At 40.7% G+C, this 19,413-nt stretch overlaps 4 protein-coding genes across 4 annotated transcripts; 1 reads left to right on the top strand and 3 right to left on the bottom strand.

Annotated features, from left to right (window-relative positions):
* Positions 1-5,039: 5,039 nt before the first annotated feature.
* Positions 5,040-8,299, bottom strand: LOC108075726 (lysosomal alpha-mannosidase-like). Its single transcript, XM_070284845.1, has 5 exons — positions 8,291-8,299; positions 8,057-8,103; positions 7,527-7,997; positions 6,610-7,468; positions 5,040-6,547 (listed from the first exon to the last, which is right to left on the bottom strand). Exons 1-5 carry the CDS (start codon positions 8,297-8,299, stop codon positions 5,363-5,365), a joined length of 2,571 nt encoding a protein of 856 aa, XP_070140946.1. The 3' UTR covers positions 5,040-5,362.
* Positions 8,300-8,365: 66 nt separating this feature from the next.
* On the top strand, positions 8,366-9,458 carry LOC138928234 (titin-like). Its single transcript, XM_070284842.1, has 3 exons — positions 8,366-8,391; positions 8,440-8,883; positions 8,942-9,458. The coding sequence occupies exons 1-3, from the start codon at positions 8,366-8,368 to the stop codon at positions 9,441-9,443; spliced, it is 972 nt and encodes a 323-aa protein (XP_070140943.1). The 3' UTR covers positions 9,444-9,458.
* A 63-nt stretch (positions 9,459-9,521) lies between these two features.
* Positions 9,522-13,390, bottom strand: LOC121502378 (endoplasmic reticulum junction formation protein lunapark-like). Its single transcript, XM_041775782.2, has 9 exons — positions 13,335-13,390; positions 13,131-13,263; positions 12,964-13,015; positions 12,489-12,659; positions 12,098-12,229; positions 10,097-10,301; positions 9,922-10,041; positions 9,711-9,855; positions 9,522-9,636 (listed from the first exon to the last, which is right to left on the bottom strand). Exons 1-6 carry the CDS (start codon positions 13,388-13,390, stop codon positions 10,222-10,224), a joined length of 624 nt encoding a protein of 207 aa, XP_041631716.2. The 3' UTR covers positions 9,522-9,636; positions 9,711-9,855; positions 9,922-10,041; positions 10,097-10,221.
* Positions 13,391-15,007: 1,617 nt separating this feature from the next.
* On the bottom strand, positions 15,008-18,412 carry LManVI (Lysosomal alpha-mannosidase VI). Its single transcript, XM_017168442.3, has 4 exons — positions 18,281-18,412; positions 17,290-18,131; positions 16,319-17,231; positions 15,008-16,258 (listed from the first exon to the last, which is right to left on the bottom strand). Exons 1-4 carry the CDS (start codon positions 18,362-18,364, stop codon positions 15,077-15,079), a joined length of 3,021 nt encoding a protein of 1,006 aa, XP_017023931.1. The 5' UTR covers positions 18,365-18,412; the 3' UTR covers positions 15,008-15,076.
* Between the last annotated feature and the right edge of the window lie 1,001 nt (positions 18,413-19,413).

Below are 19,413 nucleotides of genomic sequence, written 5' to 3'. Positions count from 1 at the left end.
CGCTTGCCAAGGGTTAAAAGGGTTAACCCCGTGCTAAAACAAAAAGCGCTATGAAAGAAAAAAAAGAATCCTTGGAAAATGGGAGTTTTGGCAGGAGAGTCAACGTTGTCGACGGCAAGGACGAGTATATTTGGCACATTAAAACAAAAGGATGCCGTGTGCTGGGCAAATAGACAAAGGACATGCCCGGACACATGCGAGGCGACAAATCAAGCCTTGATTTATGGCCCAGCCAAAGGATTGCCAAAGGAATAGGAGCTCACAGTCGAGCGGAGAAAAAGTGCACAAAACTAACATTAGCACCCTTGTAAATGTGTAAAACCGCCAGGAAAACACTCTCCTGCACACACCAAGCGGGACAGGGTCGCCAACAAATCATTGGGATCGTAGGAATCCGAATGGAAAAAAAAAGGATTCGCTTCCTAGACCTAAGGAAAACCGGCATCTATTAGTTGCGCCACTCGGGCCGGCCTGCCCCGAGAGAAACAAAAAATAAATAACCTCTGGTGATAATTTATTTATTTCGGATTATTTATTGCACATACATCATAATTTCCAGGACTCGCCGGCAAATATATTTTATTCCTTAAGCAGGCCCGTGTTCTCAGTCTCAGTCTCGGTTTCGGTTTCGGTCTCCAAAGATGCAAGAATTATAACTTTTAACAATGAAGGATGCGCCATAAATTAAAAATTCCAAACTTAAAAACGCAACAATAAATACACGGGTCTCTCGGGGGGGAGAGAGGGCGAATGAATGAGAAGTCCTGGCAATCGCCAGGAACAGGACATGCCGTTGATTTATTTCTCTTCTATGGAAAATCGCAGAGCCTTGAGGCCGATGAGAGCGAGCGAGAAAGGCTCCTCACACCAAAGGCGAGGACTCAAAGAAACGGAAGTATTTATTTCATAATCGTTATGATGTAATGAGGAAACGGCGACATTACCGAGGCATTAGGCGGGACAGCTGCAATAGATCATTTATACTTTTAAGGATATGATAGTTGAAAATTTCATTATTGGGGAAAAATAAATATTATTGAGTCTTTAAAATTAATATTTACCATATATAAAAAAGGTTTGAAATAATCTCGAAGAATAGGCATATATATTACAAAATATATCTTATAAACATTTAATTTATAAACCTTTCCCTTACCAAATCAATCTGTACAGTTTTTTATCCAACCCAAGTGTGAATGATTCAAGAAAACTGCGCAGAAAAATAAAGGACGATTCCGTATAAACCGAAACACATCCTCGACATCAAATACGTGGCGCATATTAAATTCTTATAAAATCGGCACTCGCTGAGGGCTGCTTCAGCCTTTGAAGGGGATCCGTAGCGGGCCGGCGGGATGGGTACAAGGACGAAGGCAGGATATAGATAGACTAGGGCGCTATTGTTAAAAGTTCGAGGCATTTTTATGGTACTTTGTACCTCCATGGATATGAGCTCCTGCTGCGATATTAAAAACTTGTTGCTAATAAAAAGATTCGGATACGCTTGTCGATGCCGCATGTTCATGATGACTATGCTGATCGTCATTAAGTGCAGTGGCAGATGGATGCTGTTGATGGTGACATCAATGACATTTGTTGCGGTTCAATAAATTTGAAATCCCTAAAAAAAAAATACATAGACAATAAGCACACTGAGGGAAATATAATGTCCTAGGAAATGTAAAATCTGTAGCTTTAACTTTGAATAACTGCGAAAGTAAAACTTCAAAGTCATTGCAAGTTTAGTTTCCCAGTACGATTTTAAGACTAAAACATAATTCTTCTCAGTGTACGTACTCTTATATTCAGCTTGAGTGTAACGTTTAACAAACCCTAAGTAGGCCTGAGGCTCACTGCGCATTTAATTGATGTCGAGGGCACACTGGTTTAAATATTTCATTTATCATATCAATTGTATAATAAAATATTAAATAGTTATTACTTTGCTTAAAATTAAAAAACAATTATTACAATAAAAGTTTACTTTCAAGTTTAATTGCCTTAAACTTGAAAGTAACCTCTAAAGATAAAGATCGTACAAAAGAAAAGTTACATTTGGAAATGGTTAGCTTTCATCTGAGGTAAAATAAAAACTATTAATGGTCTAATTATTCTCAATAAATAGTATTCCAATATGAATTTCATATATTTCCACCACTGTGCAGGGGTGGCAACAAATAAAAAATACGAGAAGAGGAGCGTTAAGCACCGTAGTGGCAATTGTCAAAGCGAAACGCTCCTCCATTCATTGGCATCGGGTGTTGTTTAGCTGTCGGATAATCCGCTGCATGTTGCCGTTGATTAAAATGACACACACAAGCACTAACTTGCCCACAGTTTACCCACTGAGTGCTTAGGTTCCGGGGGGCCAGCCAGTCGATTGTCTATAAGCCACAAGCCGGCTGCAGTTTCCTGTATTTGAAGTGCCAAAAAGCACACATCGGATCGTTCTTTTTGCGCCGTTGTGCTCGTATTATTGAGTTGTCGAGTGAACGCTTTAGTGAGAGGATTTATGCCCGATGACGGTATTTGTTTAGCCGCTTAGTTTGCCATTTTCCCCATTGTTTTGTCGGTTTTTTCATTGTTTTTCATATTTCGAATTCTGGCCCTTGTTTTTTAGACCAATTCCTATTCTGGTTAAAATTTCGATTGAACTTTGACAGAAGTTAGAGCATGCTTTATTTTTAAATATTTCAAAATAATTAACTGAACGCTATTTAAATATTGTGTAGGGTCTATATCTTTGTCAAAACCTCCAAGTGATCAATTATTTTTTCAACTTGTTTACCCATTAAACAATCGAATGTCAATTGTCAATTAAAGTGCGTGAACTCTGCACGATTGAGTGATTATATCGTTATTATGGTAATTGCACATAACGGCCCGAAAATCTCAAAACAAACAAGCAAACTCAGCAGGAATATACTGCAATGTGATAGGAAGCATTGTGTTAATCATTATGGTGCTCTACCAAATTCTTTTCCCTTTTTATACCCTTGCAGGGTATTATAATTTCAGTCAGAAGTTTGCAACGCAGTGAAGGAGACGTTTCCGACCCTATAAAGTATATATATTATTGATCAGCATCACCAGCCGAGTCGATCTAGCCATGTCCGTCTGTCCGTCCGTCTGTCCGTCTGTCCGTCCGTCTGTCCGTCTGTCCGTCTGTCCGTTTCTACGCAAACTAGTCCCTCAGTTTTAAAGCTATCTGAATGAAACTTTACATATAGTCTTCTATATACTCTCACTGCTATATATGTCGGAACGGGCCGGATCGGACGACTATATCATATAGCTGTCATACAAATGTTCGATAAATTTTTAGAAAAAAAATTATAACTTGGATGTTTTTTAACATTTTTGCACAATTTTTAAGACATGGCCATTATATATTACTTTTGAATTTTGGTAAAAATTTTATGAAAATCGGACCACTATATCTTATAGCTGCCATAGGAACGATAGGGAAGGTAATAGAAAAAATTATAACTTCGTTCTTTTTCAACGTATTTTCATCTACTTTGAGACATGAGCTTCTGGTATTATTTCAAAATTTTGGTATAAATTTAATGAAAATCGGACGACTATATCTTATAGCTGCCATAGGAACGATAGGGAAAGCGATAGAAAAAATTATAACTTCGTTGTTTTTCAACGTATTTTCATCTACTTTGAGACATGAGCTTTTAGTATTATTTCAGAATTTTGGTAACAATATTATGAAAATCGGAGAACTATATAATATAGCTGCCATATAAGTGATCCGTAGATGTAGAGAAAATGTAAAGCTGGGAATGTATAACTGTAACTGTCAAACTGTAAACATATTAAGTATAGGTAAAATGTTATGAAACTCCGTTTAGTGTCTGTTTTCGGCATTATAATTTATAATATAAATATGAAAACCAATCTGCAAGGGTATACAAACTTCGGCGTGCCGAAGTTAGCTTCCTTTCTTGTTTCTTTTTCCGTTTGAGTCCTTTTGTTTTGTTTGAATGTAACACGCCCCCACACACCCACACACACACACGGGAATAAACGACTGAGTCTTGGATTTGAACACCCAACTTATTACGCTACCCGACGTCGAAATTACTTAATCAAAGTTGGATTATATGCCCGGCTCAGTGAGTAAACAGGCAGCGTTTTCTAGTATGGGTTTCATTTGAATTAAAAGCGCCAACTCGACCGAAAGTCGGCAAAGCGCTGTTTGACAGCCAGCATGGGGCACTTGGCACACATATGCCAGGCTAGACTGTCCTGCACAGAGAGAAAATTATGGGATAATAAGGTGTTCACAATTTGCTAATAGAAAAAAAGGGAGAGCCTAGGTTTACATGTTATTTTATGGAAACATTTTTTTTATAATTTTTCTGATTTTCAGAATAAGTTCAACACTTTTCTCCATGTGCCTTTCCCGGCTGCAGCTGGAACTAAATTAAATTCCATGTCTAATGCTCGTCCAGGATTAAGACCAAACAACGCCTCAACTTGCCTCGCCTCATCGGCTAAGACGGGTAATATTAAATAATTTTTCCCATCTCCCAGGACACAGGGACTAAGGACTGAGGACTGAGGACTCAGGACTTAGGACACAGGACGCAGGGCTCACACACACATATGGCATGAATTTCAGGAGTTCATTGTTTTGCATCGCAGTGAAGTGAAATGAAGTAGAGCGGTGCGAGCCGGCTGTCCCAACCAGGAGACTGAACCGAAGATTAAAGTCTCCCGTGGCGAACTTAATAATAAAAGCCCAGGACCCAGCCCAGAGCCCAGGACAGTCCTCCTCCTGCAACGCGAGTGGCGAGTGTGGTGTTGGCACAAAAGTATTTAGTGGGCAGGGGCTCGGATATGGGGTATTGGGCGCAAATCTTTTTTCGAGTGCCAGACATTAGCAGCATTAGAGCACACAGATATCATTCCTACTTGTACATATATAGTAGGTATATATATATAGACAGATATCCGCATGGCAAAGCCTTGCTGCGCCGAAAGCTCACAACAAAATGCAAAACGACGGGGGAAGTGGAAGCCACGGGTTCACCAAATAACCGAAGGACTTATGTCGACTCAGGCCAGGGGATTTGAGGTGTTGTTGCTGTCTATGAGGGTGGAAGCCGAAGCCACTGCAGTAAATGTATCTGCATTGTAATCGCTAAATATGAAAAGCCTGCGGAGCGGCTGATACTGATAATCTCGAATCGACATTTCCAACTAGTAATTATTTTTGCGGTTCGTCGAAGTATTGAAATTGTTACCCCATAAATGATTTCATAGTGAAATTTGTAAAACAAAATAATAAAAAAACACAAGGCTCCTTTCTCTCTTTAGCTTTTCTTTCCCTTTGGCCAGTTTTGAATTAAACTAATTCCTTCTTGATGATAAAAGTTCGAATCTGCATGGGATTCAAGGTCACGCTGAACTCGGCTGCTTCCTGGGATTTGTTAGCCGCCAAAGGCTTGTGCAGACTCGTGAAGTACTCCGGAGTTGAGGAAATGAGTCCAGCACCATCGTGGGGGAACTTTAGTCGCTTCATATCGCTCAGGGGAAGGTTGCCGTCCAAAGTGGTTTCCCTGATTTCCAAACCGCCCAGACTATCGAAGATCTGACGAATGTTGAAGCTAACCGTACTGACCTCCGTCTGATCTAGGAAGTTCTCCACTCGCAGCAGAATCTCATCCGCGGAGTAGGGTTCCAGGGTGAGCAGGTGAACCGATTCCGGTAAGTCGTTAAAATCGGGCAGCGACTTGGACACTTCCTCGAAGACTTCGCTGGCCTTGCTAAAGAATTTCCAGAAAGGCAGGTGAATCTCCTTCTCGGCCACACGCTCGGCGGCAGTGGCTCCTTCCTCGACAGCGCTGACGGAAAGGAAAAGTTTTCCCCTGGCAATGAGACCCTTTCCGAACTGCTGTTCGTTAATGGCTTCGGCTGCACCAGAGCCATCGGCAAAAATATGACGACGATGCAGCATCATCTCTACACGTCCGTTCTCCAAGCTGGTTCCACCCTGAGAGCGATCGTTGAGGAGGACCAATCGCCGGCTACTGTCTTGCATAGCGAACCGGGAGGTCACCGGATAAATGTTTCCGCTCACTGGCTGTTCACTCAGATCGGGGCTAAAGTCCTCGCGCTTGTCTTTCTCGCGCCTGATCATTTCACGGCCATTTGAGTCGGTGTAGAAGACTCCATCGTTGGAGATTCCACTCTTGAAGACGGTGACTATCTCCTTGCCCAGTTCATCATCTATGGGGATGGGACCCACCAACCACTCGAACTCTACGCGGTTCACGTCTTCATAGATTCGAATTACCTGGGACACAAACTCATTAAAGTTCTGGTGGATTTCCTTGACTAAGGCTCCATCATAAACGGAAAACTCGACAACATCTTCCAGGAGTTCCAAGTCGGCATCTTGGCGAAAAATGTAATGGCAAGACCGGGCAGTCTTATACATTCCAAAGGTCTGGTCAATTCTTTCGGAAACCCCGTTCATCTCAACGGTCTTCAAACGTCCTGAGTTGTTATCGATCACCAGTTTGATAAGCTGATTGGAGATATTATATAGATGGAAGAAGAGTTATTTTAAATAGTTGACTTGGGCCTTACCGAAGTCTGCACAACCGTCTCCCCATCATCATGGGTCCCAGCATCGCTCTTCAACGAGTGAATCTTTTTGAAGCGGTTGGGGACATCCATTGATTGACCCAGCTGCTTTTCAACCTTTTTTATGTAGAAGCTGCCAATCTTGTTGACGGAAGCTTTGAAGACCAGCTCATGCTGAGTGTCGTTACTACGGTGCTCCAGGGCCAGAACCTGCCAGGGGACTGGAACCACCTCAGAAGCCACAACTTGCCCCTTCTCATTTGTCACCTCGTAGTTTTCATTTTTCACTGGAACGCGCACATATTGCGTGGAAGTATGGGCCAATGGGTTGTAAAGGGTGACAACTACATTATCAGCGCTGTCCTTGGTGAAGGCACACTCGCTGATGTTCAGCCTCAGACAGCTTTCAAACTCTCCATTCGGCTGGTTGGTGAGAACCCGGAGGGCATCGCGGGCTGTGTTAGCTCCTCCCAAGATGGCATCGTACAGTAGTCGATCGTAGTCATTGGAGACTTCTTGCTTCTCGGTTCCAGTAATGGCATCATGATGCTGCATCACTCCCATGATCTGACGCAGATATTCCAAGTCGTTGGTCTGCTGCTCACTGGATAGATCAGCCAGGACACTCAGCTGTTTGGCCACTTGGAGCATGTGGTTGCCGTCGCGCTCGAATCTTTTCTGGGTAGGACGGGAGGTAAAGAAGCCGGTCCAAAAGCTCTTTGCCTCGTGGGAATGGGGTAGGAAGTCCTGGGTCTTGTTTGGCCAGCTCTGAAGATTCTTGTGTAGGGAATTCAAATAACAACCAGCCGTCGAGTAGAAGATATTAAACTTGGAGCCGGTTGCTTGGCGTTCGTTGACATACCTAGTGGGGAGGTATATTTTTAAAGATTATAATCAAATCGACTGCATTCTTTACTAACTTGATAAGTTTGTCCATGTTCTTGTAGTTCATGTATGCATTTTCGTACTGAAAGTCATCGCCCATGGGCACCATTATGTGGCTCGAGCGATAATACTTGGCCAGGTTGGTGGCGTAGTTGATGAAATCATTGATCCTAGAGTTGACATTATTGTCGTAGCTTTTTCCATCAATAATGGGATCATCTTGGCAGAGCGAGTCAAAGCAGAAGCCAGGAGGCGCCGAGTAATGGTTGTAGAGCATTCCCGTGAAGAACTCCATTTCCTTCAGAGTCTCACTGGCATCCCAGATCATTTCAAGTCCCAGGTTGTCCACTCGCTTGTTTTTGTCATTCTGGTCCATGCGGGCAAAGAATTGGCCATCGAAGCCCATTTGGGCAAACATCGAGGCCTGCTCTCGGGAATGACCGAATGCATCGATTTGCCAGCCGACGCGGGGACGACCACAGACGCCGAAGTTGTCATTTAGGAACCTAAGGGCGATAGTTTAGGAACTACATACTAATGGGATTCTAGACGACACTTCACTCACTTCAAACCGACTGTGAACTGGTCGATCACACTTTGGTAGTTTGCGAACTAATAGTTTTTTAGCAAAAGGCTAAGGATATAAGTGCAGAGTCCATTTTTAACATGAAAATAAGTGATCTTAATTATACAAAAGATGCCTAGTTATTCTCGATATTACATTTTATATAAAAAAAATATATATAAAGAACAACACATTATAATAAATAAGTTTATAAATGTTCAACTTCGAATAAACAATTTGCATATTTTCCTAAACCCGAAATATACCTTTGGGAATAATTATATCTCTGCGCTGAATGCTTGGGCTTTAATGTGTTGTACCCAAAAAGTTGATATGTTCCAATTTCGATTCGGTAATGGGTTATTTACCAACTTGGGATGAAGCAACTGCATTGGCATTGGCAGTAAGGTCACCCAGAATGAAGTACAGAGTCACATCGACTCGTCAAATTCTGATGATCCTCAAAGCGTTCAGAGGCAATATAAACAGGAAGTCAATCCCGACTCGGTAGAAGTTCCTAACCACCCAGCGTCCTACCCATCCTACATACCCAACCTCCCCTCATCGGGCTCTGCCGCGCCATCGGAATTCAATGAACAATGCATCTGCCGCACCAACGAGACAGATAATCACGACTACGAGAGAAACAGCGAGATCCCCATTTTCCTTGAAGATCCCAACAAGGTAAAGGAATCCAAGCCAAAATCTTTCGACGCCCCAAGTCCACCCCTCAAACGGCGAAGATGTTCATTCAAGGTCCGCTCGCCTAACATCGATGATGTGTTGTCACCGAAGAAAACAAAAACGCCCAAAAGGCCCATTTCAAAGTAAGGTTTTTGTAAGTAACGCAAAGTATAATCGCATCGTATTTACTTTTTTCTCTAGGAATACCCCAAATTATGACTCTGAAATACAAACCGAAAAAACGAAAGCCTCTAAATATATAATGCTGGACTCTGAAGAGCGAATGGACAAAACGGATTCCTCCAATACGATAGAGGACTCTGATGAAAAATTGGTACGCTTACAAAGGGCCTCCGCCTTCCCAGACAAGAGCACCATTCACGTAAAAGTAACCAATAGAAGAGAGAAACATACGCAGAAGCCCGGTAGGAAATCTATGCACCAAGATGCGGTTTACGAGACCCATATTTCCGAATTGCGGGTTTTGAGCCCAGTGAGTGAGGAAGAATCCGAGCCGGAGCCCGAGCCTGAGCCCAAGCCCAAGCCAAAGCGTAGGAAATGTACAATCAGAATGGATATGAAAAACGGTTATCCCTCAAACGATGTGGTTTGCAGAAGGAAGCAAAAATGTCACGCACCGATCTGCGGATTCCCGTACAGAGGGCCATGTGGAGTTCGGTGCGGAATGCCAGATTTTAAATAAATTTAAATGGTTTTCGTAAGAACACTTCCCAAATTATTAGTATTAAAATTGTTTAAAATGAAACTCCATTAAACGAACGGTAGCTGCTGTTTATTAATCACTTCTGGAAGCACTTGACTTTTTTCGCGGTCTGAGTAATGTGCCCATGGTCAGAAGTTTAATGTGCTTTAAATACTTATCAAAGAACAAGACGCTGATAAAAGAAAAAAAAATTAATAATGAGTCATTAGAAAACATATGTAGTTGGAGAAATTAATGCCTGCTTACCTTATTTGATTTCGGGGTTGAATAGGCTATATATATATATATATATATATACCCGATACTCCAGGGCCGGTGCCCTCTGCTGGCGATCGCTCTCCACACTCTCCTCGTTGCTCTGCAGATATAGCGAGCTGATCTTGGGCACGTACTGCAGGAAAGTAATTAAAATAATTAAAATTTTAAAAATGTTTGTCTTTTTTATGTTTATATCAACCTTGAGCTTCATATCGCCATGCTTAAAGTGGTAAGCTCTCACTCGGAACTCTAATCCGAGTTCGTACTGGCGCAGGTGAGCCTTCTGCACCGGCTCTCTGTTGAGAGTTTCTCGAGTCATCTAAATTTTGGTATTGCAATCAATGTTGAACTGAATTTTCTCCAAGAATACTTACTGCTGGTAAATGTTAGGATTCCACAATCGTTCTCGGAGTCGTCGTATAACCGCGATTCGCACTATAATCAATAGCTTCTCTTCAGAATTAATGGATGGCTTAGGACCTGCTTGAGGGTGATGCGCTCATGTGGTAGTTTCTTCAGCAACTTTTTTTATCGTCTTGCGCCTCAAAGGACAAAGAGGCGAAGTTGTTCCTTGGAATCCTTAACACGAACAGAAACTCAAAGCAATTAGTAAATAGAAAATGATGCGAGGAAAATACTACTGGCATGCATAATAAGCGGATTAAGATTAAAGTTGTTAGTGAAGCAAAAGTAATGGTATTAAGGTATACAAGAATGTAATTTTACCATGCTGCTAGGATTGGATGAGAGGGTAAGTTAATTAACAGGAGTATTATGGTATAAGTATAAGCAAAAGTATAGGTATAAGTATAAGTATATACATTATACATTATCAATAAATCTCAATAAATTATGCAAAATTGATTCTTCTATTAATAAAATCCCAATAAATTATGCAAAATTGATTCTTCTATTAATAAAATCCCAATAAATTATGCAAAATTGATATCATTATCAATAAATCTCAATAAAGTACTAAAAATTGATATCATTATCAATAAATCTCAATAAAGTATGCAAAATTGATTACATTATCAATAAATCTCAATAAAGTACTAAAAATTGATATCATTATCAATAAATCTCAATAAATTATGCAAAATTGATTACATTATCAATAAATCTCAATAAAGTACTAAAAATTGATATCATTATCAATAAATCTCAATAAAGTATGCAAAATTGATTACATTATCAATAAATCTCAATAAAGTACTAAAAATTGATATCATTATCAATAAATCTCAATAAATTATGCAAAATTGATTACATTATCAATAAATCTCAATAAAGTACTAAAAATTGATATCATTATCAATAAATCTCAATAAAGTATGCAAAATTGATTACATTATCAATAAATCTCAATAAAGTACTAAAAATTGATATCATTATCAATAAATCTCAATAAATTATGCAAAATTGATTACATTATCAATAAATCTCAATAAAGTACTAAAAATTGATATCATTATCAATAAATCTCAATAAATTATGCAAAATTGATTACATTATCAATAAATCTCAATAAAGTACTAAAAATTGATATCATTATCAATAAATCTCAATAAAGTATGCAAAATTGATTACATTATCAATAAATCTCAATAAAGTACTAAAAATTGATATCATTATCAATAAATCTCAATAAATTATGCAAAATTGATTACATTATCAATAAATCTCAATAAAGTACTAAAAATTGATATCATTATCAATAAATCTCAATAAAGTATGCAAAATTGATTACATTATCAATAAATCTCAATAAATTATGCAAAATTGATTACATTATCAATAAATCTCAATAAAGTACTAAAAATTGATATCATTATCAATAAATCTCAATAAATTATGCAAAATTGATTACATTATCAATAAATCTCAATAAAGTACTAAAAATTGATATCATTATCAATAAATCTCAATAAATTATGCAAAATTGATTACATTATCAATAAATCTCAATAAAGTACTAAAAATTGATATCATTATCAATAAATCTCAATAAAGTATGCAAAATTGATTACATTATCAATAAATCTCAATAAAGTACTAAAAATTGATATCATTATCAATAAATCTCAATAAATTATGCAAAATTGATTCTTCTATTAATAAAATCCCAATAAATTATGCAAAATTGATTCTTCTATTAATAAAATCCCAATAAATTATGCAAAATTGATATCATTATCAATAAATCTCAATAAAGTACTAAAAATTGATATCATTATCAATAAATCTCAATAAATTGACCGTACTATAAAAAGCTTAGATACACAAGGCAGAAGTTTCTATATTGATTCCTAAGTCGAAAATCTATTTATACACAATGTAAATCAAAAGATTGAAATAAACATTTCAAATCTTACCAAATGCCAATGTGGTCCGTGAGGTTTGTGGGAGACCATCTCCTGAATGGCGCAAATCCTTTTTGGTGAGATGATCCAGCATGCGGGATGGCACTTCCTGCAGCAGGACTCTTCGAACTGGTGCCTGTTTCTCTGAAATGGTATACGATATTGTTAGTAAAGGTATTCTTAGAACTTGAGAAAGAAAACCATTAAAATATTAAGTAAAGATTTAAATTTAATGGAATAGATACAAAACAAAAAATTAATATTTTTTCCATATACATATCACCCTCACAAACATTTACCAAGACCGATTTAGGGAGCACTATTCTTAACACATCTACACCTACATTAATCACGGGAGACTTTAACTTTAAGTGGATTTCCCCCCAAAAAATAAAATAGCTACCTGACTCGTCATCATATGATTCACTCTCGGAGCTTTCGTTGCGCTTAGTCGGTGTCGGGGCCTCCAGCGAGAGGCGAGGTGCCACAGGTCGCTCCTTCCTTGCCTGGTTCAGTGCACTGCAAAAGGCACACCGGAATGAAGCGTACTCGTACTCCTCCTTGGGCAGCATTCCTATAAAAAATATTTTAAAAAAATAACAATTAGATATCATATACACAATTAACATAATTCTAAACCTGTAACAAATAGAATTTATTTTTGTATATAAGTATAAAATCTGTCATTAACCCTGAATGTCGTTGATTTCAAGAATTGCAAATAATTCTTTCCAATTGGCATTGTCTGCATGGTAAACATCTGCTCGGCCAGCATTCGACAGCCAAAAAAAAACAAAACAAAAGCGAAAGTCTAATCGGTTCTCATGCTTCCTCTCGAACTCATCTCAATAAATTCTTCTATACCGATCATAACGCACCATTGTGGGCAAAACACTCCTTGCAAATCGTTTCTGTCGCGCACGATAAAGCCTGTGAATGCGAGCTGATGACGCTGCGGTTCAGGCTGGTGCTACTAATGTTATTTTTGTTCCGATAGACGGAATGGAAATTAAATATTCATATTCATCACTAAAGATTGTCTTACCTTATAGGTCTCCTTGTCCATGACCTGCTCCATTAGGACGCGCTTCTTCTCCTTAAGCTTTGCCAGCTTATCGCCATTTTTGTTCAGCTTGCGCTGAAAGTTCCACGTAAACAGGCGTCGCAGCAAGATGATACTGCAATATCCGGGCGATAAATACGTGCATAAATATATTGACTCTTGCAGAGGTGAGGTGGCTTCAAGTACTCACAATATGGAAAGAGGAGCAGCGGCACCAGAGAGGAGTCATCGTTGCTGAGCATGCGCAGCCCGTTGCAGCTTCTGATGAAGCTCCTCTCAAGGATTCATTTCAATTTATTTTTGGCACTTTAAAACTTATGCACGGCCGCCATTGGGCTTTTCGGCGGAAATAGAGTTGTAATCAGTGTTGCCAGATGAAAATTTGGCTCTCCCCCTAAAAAATCCCAAGAAGTTGAAATTTCCCCCTAAAAAATCCAGTTTTCACCCCAAATTTAAAAAATCAGTTAATTTCATAAATATAAGGAATGAACATATATATGCATCGATAACATTTTCTGAAAACTCGGCATGGAAACCTTTTTGTTTACAAAAAGTTTCAAAAGTTGTTGAAATTATTGGGTAGATCATAAATTCTACAATGTTTTTTCAAAACATAGTATTAATACAAGTTTAATAAAGCCCCCAAACCTTCACCCTAAAAATTCTTCCCCCCTAAAATTCCCCCTAGGACATCAAAAAACCCCTAAATCTAGGGGGAAAGCCCCTAACCAGGGAACTTTGATTGTAATATCGACGTATCGATTTAACGATAGTTTTTTATCACGGGGCTATTTTTATATCACTGCCAAAAGAGAGAGTCTGTCTTCGCAAAGATTTGCTTGGATAGAATATTGTTGTTAATTACTTAGTCAAAACATACAGCAAAATTTTTTTGTTTTCGTTTTTGAAAACGAAAAATGGTGCTCCGCTAATCCAAAACGAAAGATTTTTTCGATTTGAAAAACGGGCACCTTTTTCTGGCCGGAATGAAAAGTAAATGGCTTTTTTGTATGAAATCATATCTTATTTACAAAAGGAAAAAAACTGTTTACTCAGTGGTCTATTGATGTTTATTCCACACCACCACAAGATCATTCTGGCAGGTAGTTATTTTATAAAAAAATTGACACCAAAATTTTTGCCGTGTTTACAAAGTTGCAGTTTTCATTAATTAGTTACTTCATTAGGACCTAATTTTGCTTGGATTATTTTGGTAACACGACTACGGCCACACCGTCCGTAAAAGTAAACAAAAAAAAAAAACCGCCGCCATTTGCGGCGTATTACTATGAATTTCTGAATTCCTCGTTGATGTATTGTTGCATAAATAAATGCAGAATCTTTTTAATTTATGTTTTTAACCATAATGCTTAAAATTTTTATAATTATTACAAAAAAAAAAAAATTTTAATTAATTTTACAGCGCAATAACCTTGCCACCACAAATCATATTATTTTCCTAATTTTCTAAAATTTTTTTAGTTCAAAAACCAGCGAAATGATATACAAATAAAATTCTCATTGTGCGACCATACTGTCAATGAGCTGGCTAATACATTTTTCAATTACAATTTTCTTCATTAAACCTTTATTTGGTTATCGAGTATCTACTATAGCAGGGGTGCCCAGCCCATACCTAGCAGACAAAAACTTCGTAAAAAATATTAAAAACTGAAGTTTTGCGGACCGCAGGCGGACAAAACGTCCTTTTAAATTACGATCATATCATATTATATGTAATTATTTTTATCAGATCAAGTTATACAGAGAAGTCCTTTTACTGGAATTAAAGCATAATCTCATCTCAAGAAACTACCCCACAAGCTATATTAAATAATATGTAGTTATTTAGATTTTTGTCATTGATTTTATTCATTTAAATATTTTACATTGCTTTAAATACTGAATTTCTCGGTGAGAATTTTGTTTTACTCCGTCTTGATGATGAAGGTGCGGATCTGCATTGGGTGCAGGGTGACGCTGAACTCGGAGGCTTCCTGTGACTTCTCAGCGGCCAGGGGCTTGTGGGCGGCGGTGTAGTACTCGACGGCGTCAGGCCTGCGGCCACCGTTGTCATGGAGGAACTTGAAGCGCTTCATGTCGCTCAGGGGCAGGTTGCCGTCCAGAGTGGTTTCGCGGATCTCCTGTCCGTTTAAGTAGTCGAAGATCGGGCGGATGTTGAAGCTAACCACCTTGCCTTCAGTGTGATCCAGGAAGTTCTCCACACGCAGCAGGACCTCGTCATCATTGAAGGGCTCCAGGGTGAGCAGATGCACCGACTGGGGGAAGTCATCGAAGCTGGGCACCGCCTTGGGCACCGAGTTGGTGCTTCCGGAGTTCTTGCTGAAGAACTTCCAGAAGGGCAGATGGATCTCCTTCTCGGCATAACGTTCGCTGGCCGTGGACTCATCGGCGGGGCTGAGGATCAGGTAGACCTTGCCACGGGCAATCATAGGCTGGCCGTACTTCTCCTCGTTCAGGGCCTCACCCACTCCGTAGCCATCATCGCGGACAAGGCGACGGTGCAACATCAGCTCCATCTGGCCATCCTGCATGCTGGCTCCTCCCTGGGCGCGATCGTTCAGCAGGGCGATGCGCTTGTTGCTGTCCTGTATGGCCATGCGGGAAGTAATGGGATAGTAGTTGGCGGCCGTCGGCTGCCTATCGAGACCGGGGGTGAAGTCCTCGCGCTGATCCTTGACTCGCTTGATCATCTCACGGCCGTTGGAGTCGGTGTACGACACGCCATTGGAGGCGACAGTGCTGTTGAAGATGATGACAACTTCCCTGCCGAACTCCTCCTCCCTTTCGATGGGGCCAACCTGCCACTCGAACTCCACCTTGTTGTCGCCCTCGTAGATGCGGATAGTCTGGCAAACGTACTCGCTAAAGGTCTGGTAGATTTCCTTGACCAAAGTTCCATCGTAAACAGAGAACTCTACACCCTCATCCTGGACAATGAAGTCGGCCTGGTGGTACTGGCGGAAGACATATGCGCCAGAGTCATAAGTCCTGTAGACACCGTAACTCTGGTCGATGTTCTCGGAGATTCCGTTCATTTCGACGGTCTTCAGGAGACCTGTCTTGTTGTCAATAACCAGTTTTATTTGCTAATCAAAGAAATTAAAGGTTAGTGTTATAAATAAAAAAAAGGGATCTAGTTAACTTACCGAGGTCTGCACCACAGTCTCTCCCTCGTCGTCAAAGGTTTCGGTAGCGTTCTTCAAAGAATGAACCTTCTTGAAACGCTTGGGAACCTCGGCGGCCGATTGTTCGACCTTGGCAGACTTCTTGGTATGAGTGGGCTGAGCGACTGTCATGCTCTCACCACTATCGACCTTCTTGATGTAATAGCTGGCGATCTTGTTGACGGAAGCCTTAAAGACCAACTCATGCTGAGTGTCGTTGTTGCGGAACTCCAGAGCCAGAATCTGCCAGAAGACCGGGACCACTTCGGAGGGCACCACGCGGCCCTTCTCATCGGTCACTTCGTATTTCTCGTCCTTCACAGGCACCCGCACATACTGCGTGGAAGTGTGGGCCAATGGGTTGTATAGGGTCACAACCACATTGTCGGCTCCGTCCTTGGTGAAGGCGCATTCGCTGATGTTCCCCTGAAGGCAGCTCTCAAATTCTCCGTCTGGAAGATTGGTCAGTTTACGGAGGGCATCGCGGGCAGTGTTGGTGCCGCCCAGAATGCCGTCGTACAAGAGGCGATCATAGTCATTGGACACAGCCTGCTTCTCGGTTCCGGTGATGGCATCGTGGTGCTGCATCACACCCATGATCTCTCGGAGGTACTCCAGATCGTCCTTCTGCTGCTTGCTAGTGAGCTCGGCGAAGACACTGAGTTGCTTGGCCACCTGCAGGATATGGTTGCCATCGCGCTCGAAACGCTTCTGGGTGGGGCGAGAAGTGAAGTAGCCAGTCCAGTAGCTGTTGTCGTCACTGCCGTAGGGGAAGAAGTCTTCGGTCTTGTTGGGCCAGGTCTGGAGACCCTCGTGCACAGAGTTCAGGTAGCAGGCGGGGGTGGAGTAGAACAGGTTGAAGGTGGAACCCTCGGCTTGACGCTCGTTGACGTACCTGGCGGCATTCACAGAATAAGTATTAGGAGCAAAGATTTCCTGCCTTTACTACTTACTTGATCAGCTTGTCCATGTTCTTGAAATTAACCTGAGCGTCTTCGTACTGGAAATCGTCACCCATGGGAATCATGATATGGTTGGATCGGTAGTGCTTGGCCACCTCCGTGACGTAGCTGAGGAAATCGTCCACGCGGGACTTGACATTGTTGTCGTAGCTCTTGGTATCGATGATCGGATCGTCTCCGCAGTGGACATCGAAGCAGTAGCCGGGGGGAGCCGAGTAGTGACGGTACAGCAAGCCAGTAAAGATCTCATCGTTGCTCAGCGAGTCACTGGCATCCCAGATCATCTCCATGCCCAAGTTGTCGATGCGGTTGTTCTTGTCGCGGTGATCCATGCGGGCGAAGAACTCTCCGTCATATCCCATCTGAGCGAAGATCGAGGCCTGCTCACGGGAATGACCGAAGGGGTCGATCTGCCAGCCGATGCGGGGGCGGGCGCAGGAGCCAAAGGTGTCGTCCAAGAACTTCAAGCCCAGGGTGAACTGATCAATTACACTCTGGTAGTTGACGGCAGCCTCATCGTTCATGCTCCAGGCACCACCGGTGAACTCGAGGCGACCCTCGTTCACCAGTTTCTTGACAACCTGCTTCACAGTCTCCGACTGCTCAGCCCACCACTTGGCGAAGAAGGAAGTCTCCACCTGGATGAAGCGACGGGAGGGATCCTTGATGAGTTCAGAGACCACAGTATCGATGATGTACTGGACTCCGGCGTGCTGGATGTTGCTCTTGTGGCCATAGAAATACTGGTCGACGGTCTTCAGCCAACCGACGTCGTCGTGGGAGTGGGGAACCATGTGAATGTTGATCATGTTCGACTTGGTTTTGGGACATGCCTGAGAATTAATTTAAAAGATTTATTTAACAATTTTGAATGGATTATTTTTGGCAGCAAATTTATTATAAAGAACATCATCACATTTTCTATTTTTTTTTTGTATCAACATTCAGAAGGTATTATCCTTTTTTATTTTGCACTCCTCACCTCGTATCCACAGGCCTCCTCTGATGGCCTTATACTGAGGGCCAAAAGGGCGACAAAGAGCACAATGCCGCACAGGTATTTCATGGCGACAACTTTCCAATTGCTTTTCGAACTAAACGCGAAGACAGTTTCGAACCGAGCACAGAACTGACTTTCCTAGTGAATTTCTGGGGCTTTTATAGGAGGGTTCGGGTTGATAAGCAATCAGTTTGGGCGGTCAAGAGGCTTGTGCTCGGGCTTAGGACTCTTGAGGAACCCATAAAACGGCTAAACGATAGCCAAAAGCCCAGGGAAACACTGATACTCGCACTACGAAGTTCAAGTTCAGTGTATTGGCGATCGCAGTTTTCATTGCATATCTTAATGGGTGTATCTTAATTGGTTCTAATCGCAGGCGAGCGATTAGTAAAATGAGTTCCCATTGACGAGTACGTCTTATATGGATTTATGGATTTGTACCAAGACATACAGTTAGTTGGCGCACTTTACCAATAATTTCTAAGCAGACCCCAAACAGGGTAGCCAATACTGGGGTAGGGAACTCAAAGGTCTATTTTTGAATGTTTATAAAGCCCTTTACGACTACCATGAGTGACTGATTACCTTGAGGAAAGTGTTTTGAATATTAGGACCACATGTGGAAGTGTTTTGAATTGTTATCATAAATGCCGCCTCTTGGTAAGAGGCAATCTTAGCCACTGGGGGTTTCTAATCGTTTAAATAAACAGGTAAAATAGGGTTTGGGATGTGGGGAAACACTTTATTTAAAATAAATTTTATTTAAAATAAATTGTTTTGCATTTTTTATGAAGCTTTTAAAAGAATGTTAGTTGAAATATATTCTGAGCTAGCCTAAAGTGAAGGTGGATTGACGGATTTTCATTGTATTTATCGTTGAGGTCAATATTTTGCTCCTAAAATCGAAGAAATAATATCTTTTTTCAGAAAGAAAATCGTAAAACACCTTTAGTTATTCAAAAATGTAGATAAATTAATTTTTTAATTAAATATAAAACACATAAAAAAGCTTCTCTTAAATTCAATGAGATATTTATTCATCATATCGCCATACAAATTGTTCAACTTTTAATGAGTCTGCAGGCCGTAAAAAGATTTATTTTTTAATGAAGCAA

Source organism: Drosophila kikkawai, chromosome 2L (assembly GCF_030179895.1).
Source record: "Drosophila kikkawai strain 14028-0561.14 chromosome 2L, DkikHiC1v2, whole genome shotgun sequence".
Lineage (NCBI taxonomy): Eukaryota > Metazoa > Arthropoda > Insecta > Diptera > Drosophilidae > Drosophila > Drosophila kikkawai.
This window is presented reverse-complemented; position numbering and strand designations above follow the sequence as displayed.

Excerpts from the sequence above, each read along its gene's own strand:
- LOC108075726 (XM_070284845.1), bottom strand. Across the intron at positions 7,998-8,056 it reads CAGTTCACAGTCGGTTTGAA|GTTCCTAAATGACAACTTCG; the intron begins GTGAGTGAAGTG and ends TATCGCCCTTAG. Across the intron at positions 7,469-7,526 it reads AACATGGACAAACTTATCAA|GTATGTCAACGAACGCCAAG; the intron begins GTTAGTAAAGAA and ends CCTCCCCACTAG.
- LOC138928234 (XM_070284842.1), top strand. The coding sequence starts at position 8,366 with ATGTGTTGTACCCAAAAAGTTGATAT. Across the intron at positions 8,392-8,439 it reads TGTACCCAAAAAGTTGATAT|CAACTGCATTGGCATTGGCA; the intron begins GTTCCAATTTCG and ends CTTGGGATGAAG. Across the intron at positions 8,884-8,941 it reads CCCAAAAGGCCCATTTCAAA|GAATACCCCAAATTATGACT; the intron begins GTAAGGTTTTTG and ends TTTTTTCTCTAG.
- LOC121502378 (XM_041775782.2), bottom strand. The coding sequence starts at position 13,390 with ATGCTCAGCAACGATGACTCCTCTCTGGTGCCGCTGCTCCTCTTTCCA. Across the intron at positions 13,264-13,334 it reads CTCCTCTTTCCATATTGTGA|TATCATCTTGCTGCGACGCC; the intron begins GTACTTGAAGCC and ends CGGATATTGCAG. Across the intron at positions 10,302-12,097 it reads ACGGACCACATTGGCATTTG|GATTCCAAGGAACAACTTCG; the intron begins GTAAGATTTGAA and ends GTTCGTGTTAAG.
- LManVI (XM_017168442.3), bottom strand. The coding sequence starts at position 18,364 with ATGAAATACCTGTGCGGCATTGTGCTCTTTGTCGCCCTTTTGGCCCTC. Across the intron at positions 18,132-18,280 it reads AGGAGGCCTGTGGATACGAG|GCATGTCCCAAAACCAAGTC; the intron begins GTGAGGAGTGCA and ends ATTAATTCTCAG. Across the intron at positions 16,259-16,318 it reads AGACTGTGGTGCAGACCTCG|CAAATAAAACTGGTTATTGA; the intron begins GTAAGTTAACTA and ends TTCTTTGATTAG.